Below are 4,201 nucleotides of genomic sequence, written 5' to 3' on the forward strand. Positions count from 1 at the left end.
GAGTTACACTTCTGAACAGAAAGAGATTGATAAGCTTTTCTCCCAGCTCCGTTTTCCGTCAGAGAAGAGAAAGACAGCTGAAACAAGGCTGCCCTAAGTTCAAAGTACCATGAAATTTATGTGGTGAATTACCAAAGCTAGAGGTATGTTTCCACTTGAAAAAATATTTTAAATTATTTAAAATTCAAGAGGGCAGGGGTAGGGGAAATAACAGGCATCTGTTATTTTTTTCTGTTGATGGAAATGGTGCATGTAAACGTGTTTTCTTCATATAAAGATGGATTTGAATGAAGCAGAAGAAATGATTTCTAGAGCAGAAAACCTGTACAAGCAACCGTATTTCTGGAACCTTCTACATTCACTCCCTCGCCTTGAATTGAACAGCTTTTATGCAGAAGATGGGTTAGCTGCCATAGCACAGTTTCTAAAAGTCATTCAAAAGTAAGTACTTTTACATTCTTGAAAGTGCTCTGTTTTAATATTCTATCTGCAATTCTTGTTCTTCTCACTGGCTATTTCATAAAATAAGCATCCTTATCAGTGTAAAGAGGCTGAAATTTTCTTCTGTTTACTTCCGCTTTTATAGAAGAGTGCTTTTATTCTGCTTTTATAGAAGAGTGGTAGGAGTTTCCACCCATTCTGATTCCTTCATAACTGTGTTTTTCATCGCTGTCAAACTCAGCAGAGATTCCCTAGGAGTCTCCAAGGAGTAGCTTCATGTTAGCAATGTCTGAAATTAGGCCATCACATAATATGGCTTTGAATTTCTGTAATGTGCTTTGGGAGTCTTTGAAAAACACGATATTTACACATGAATATAAGAAAATAATATTTTGGATTCTAATCAACTTAACAAATATGTAGCACTTGGTCAGTATCAGGAAAATTACTCCATTTTGTTTCTCAAGCCTCTTGCTATCAAAATAGATTTGGCTGTTCTCTTGCAAGAAATGAAGCAGTAACAAAAAGTCCACAGAGACTGTATTCTGAATATGAAAGTATTTTGCTTCAGGTAAAGGGCAGCTGGATTCAGAGGAAGACGTGGTATCACAAGCCCAGACTAAAACAAGTATCTGTAGGAATTGTCAGTAAAATAAGGGAACTGTTAGGAAAAAGTCAGAAATGTATTTGCCAGAGTAGGTAGTTGTAACAGGTTGATAGGTGATTGTCATTGTAGTCAATGAACTTACTTATAAGGCTAGGGAAGGCCACTGAACCTGGCTACCTGTGCAAGACTGGTCATGAACTTCATGAGCCTTACCCCATGGGGAGGCAGGGACCCAAAAACTTCGAATGGGAAATTACTGTGCTGATTCTGTCACCCTTTAACACCCTGCTGTTTTTTTCCTAATAAAAAAAGGTATGAAGGATATGATGGCTTTTTTTTTTTGAACTCTGAAATAAATCTCTTGATTACAATGTGTGGATTGCAGCTGTGTTGGGGCTGGATTCCCCCCTCTCCCCTTCATGCCTGAGTCATTTGTAACCTTATTCCAGCTTGTTCTCTGAACTGTTAATGTGCGAAGCTGTATTAGCTGTGCTTGTAGTGCTTATATCCCAAAAGCAGAAGTCTTTTCTGAAAGGTTTGCAAACTCTCAGTCTGAGTGTTCCTGAGGTAAAAGGACTTGATCGTAAGTTTATAGTTGTTCTCTTCTTAAGCAGCTGTAAGCAAAGATAGCAGTAACCACTGGCTGCTGTGCTGGGTTATGTTATTAATCTGTTAATATATAATCTCAGCAGTGATCTCTCTACCCTAAGCCCGTAGCACAGACAGACCAAGACGGAGACAAAAGTGGAGGGCGTTCATGGTTACGGCATTTGTCTTCCCACGTAAGAGTTATGCACGCTGAGACTCTGCTTTCCAAGAAGTGGCTGAGAGTCTGCCTGTTGATGGGAAGTAGTGAATAAATTCCTTGTTTTGCTTTGGTTGCATGCAGAACTTTTGCTTCACCTATTAAACTGTCTTTATTTTGATCCATGAGTCATCTTACCTTCCTTTTATTTTATTCCTGTCGGTGGCAGAAGGGAGTGAATGAGCAGCTGTGTAGGTGCTTGGCTGCCAGCTGGGTTCAATCCACCAGTGATTAAGGGGAGACTCAGATGTTTACATTTTGGGTTTGGGTTTTTTAAGACTTTGGTGCCCTTCACTGACCAAATTTGCCATAATTAATGCAATTTGGAAAGCAAACCACAAAAAACAATGCTCCTTTCTTGATTAGCTTCATATGACTAACACACATTTCTAGAGGTCCGATCTCAGGCAGAATTTAGTCAGCAAAAAGGTTCCTAAATTTACAACTTCTCCCATTTCCTGGGATTTACCCGTTTGCTGTTTCTCTCAAAGGTACTTAACCTACTTTTCACACCTACTTAAATAGTGTTTTTTTAATTGTTTTTTTCTTCCTCTTGTGTAAGTTGGAATCTGCTGATCCACTCTAACAAAACTGGATTCTTATTTGCATAGTAACAAAGGAATAAATAGGAAATAACTGGAAAATTTGACATAGACTTTTAATAAATTACAGCTACGTTAACAAAGAAGTTTGTTTCACAGCTGAACTGTGAAAGCTGAAAGGTGACAGACTTGTAAGAAATTCAATATTTTAATCAATGCATTCTGTCATGTGCTTTGTTTAATTTGGTGTAAGAATAAGTGTTCTGTTGCTTTAAAGGTTTATTTTTTTCCTCTGCAGATTGCGTGGAAGTAAAATATAAGTATTCCTCATCCATCCTGCCTTGTTGCAGGGATAACTGGGAGAACACTTGTGATGGCTTTGTTCTCATTTTTGTTCTCACTTTTAACTCTATTTCTCTCTCTCTTTTTTTTTTTTAATTTTTAAGAGGACATTGGTCGTTTTAGGAGACAATTCCTTAATGAAAATTGAGTGAAACTCTAATTGTAAAATCTCAACTTGTGTTTTTTAAATGAAAAGTCTAATTTGACAAAACATCAGTTTTTCAACAACAACAAAAAGTATTTTAATATTCAATTGCTTGAGTGTCATATTTTTCCACCAAGTTTTTCTGGGTGTATGGAGAGCTTGATTTTTTTTTTTTGTTTTATTTTTTGCTTTCAGTACCTTAGCATCATTGAAGGATTTAGCTATGATGCCATTGGGCCAGAGTTTCTATGAAGTGGTGAAAATAACACTGAATTTAACTGCTGCATCAGTACAGGATAGAATCTTAGAAGGTAAGGAGTTTGCTTCAGATTTTCTTTGAAGAACCTCATAAGCGTGCTGGGAATATGTGATAGCAGTAACAGTCTAAGCTTCTGCTAAATTCCTAATGTAAAAGTTCTAATTGAACTATGTTGTTATATTGCGAACCCGTTTCTTGATTGATCTGTTTTTTAAATATTAATAACTAAATTTCATTAGACTCTGGCAACTATTTGATAAACGTGCTTTCAACCAAAGCACATTGGTCTAATATATCGTGTTTAGAATGATCTTTCAGTGGTGAATTTTGGAGAGAGACTACACAGGAAAATGTCTTCCATTTGATAGAAAAATAGCATCTCATTTCGGACATGCATCTTAAGCATTATGGCTGTTTTACTTTAAGCTTCATTCTTCTGTTATAAATTCTGCTCTCATCTGAAGGGCTACATTTTTCCATCTGCTGTTTGAGTATGGGAGATGAGTTTAATTGGAGAAGGGAGGTTGGCCTCAGGACAATCCCTCAAGAAAAAGTCTGGAACAGGTTTCATTGGCAAACTGTCTGGTGGCACACGATTAGATTCTAGGTGCAGCTGTATGCTCTGCATGGAAGGTCAGGATAAAAATTATATGTGGTCGCTAAGTCCCACTTCACCTGTCAAAACGATGACTGAAGGTGGTACAAAGGGGATATGCTGGAGCACTTGCACAGAGGGTGAACTTGAATTCCCTGGGTCTTCAGGTATTCTCCTGGTGCTCTCCCTCTCAGCAGTGATTCCTATCCAGCCCATACACACACACTGGCATGACTATATGCAGAATTAGACACGTTGTTCAGAATGGCACCCTGCTGGGTCTGCTGGCAATCACTGTGCGGGGACATCTCGCCAGAACACCATCAGATTAACTGACCTTGCCATACTACTAATGTAATCATGGATTTTGTCCTAGTGAAACTGTTGTTCAGGCACACGCTTTTTTTTTTTCAAAAAGCTGGGAACTTGGATCTCAAAGTATGAAGCATCAAGAAACAACATGAA

The 4,201-nt window shown here is 38.0% G+C and overlaps 1 protein-coding gene across 1 annotated transcript in view; it reads left to right on the forward strand.

Moving 5' to 3' along the window:
* Positions 1-4,201, forward strand: part of ABCA13 (ATP-binding cassette, sub-family A (ABC1), member 13) — a gene marked incomplete at both ends in the record, with an annotated part of 75,407 nt that overhangs the window by 13,722 nt on the left and 57,484 nt on the right. The window contains 2 exons of the mRNA XM_010296048.1: positions 278-441; positions 3,078-3,193. Coding sequence (XP_010294350.1) covers positions 278-441; positions 3,078-3,193 — 280 coding nt within the window. The remainder of the gene's footprint in view (positions 1-277; positions 442-3,077; positions 3,194-4,201) is intronic.

The sequence above is a fragment of the Phaethon lepturus genome, unplaced genomic scaffold (assembly GCF_000687285.1).
Source record: "Phaethon lepturus isolate BGI_N335 unplaced genomic scaffold, ASM68728v1 scaffold30601, whole genome shotgun sequence".
NCBI classification, from domain to species: domain Eukaryota; kingdom Metazoa; phylum Chordata; class Aves; order Phaethontiformes; family Phaethontidae; genus Phaethon; species Phaethon lepturus.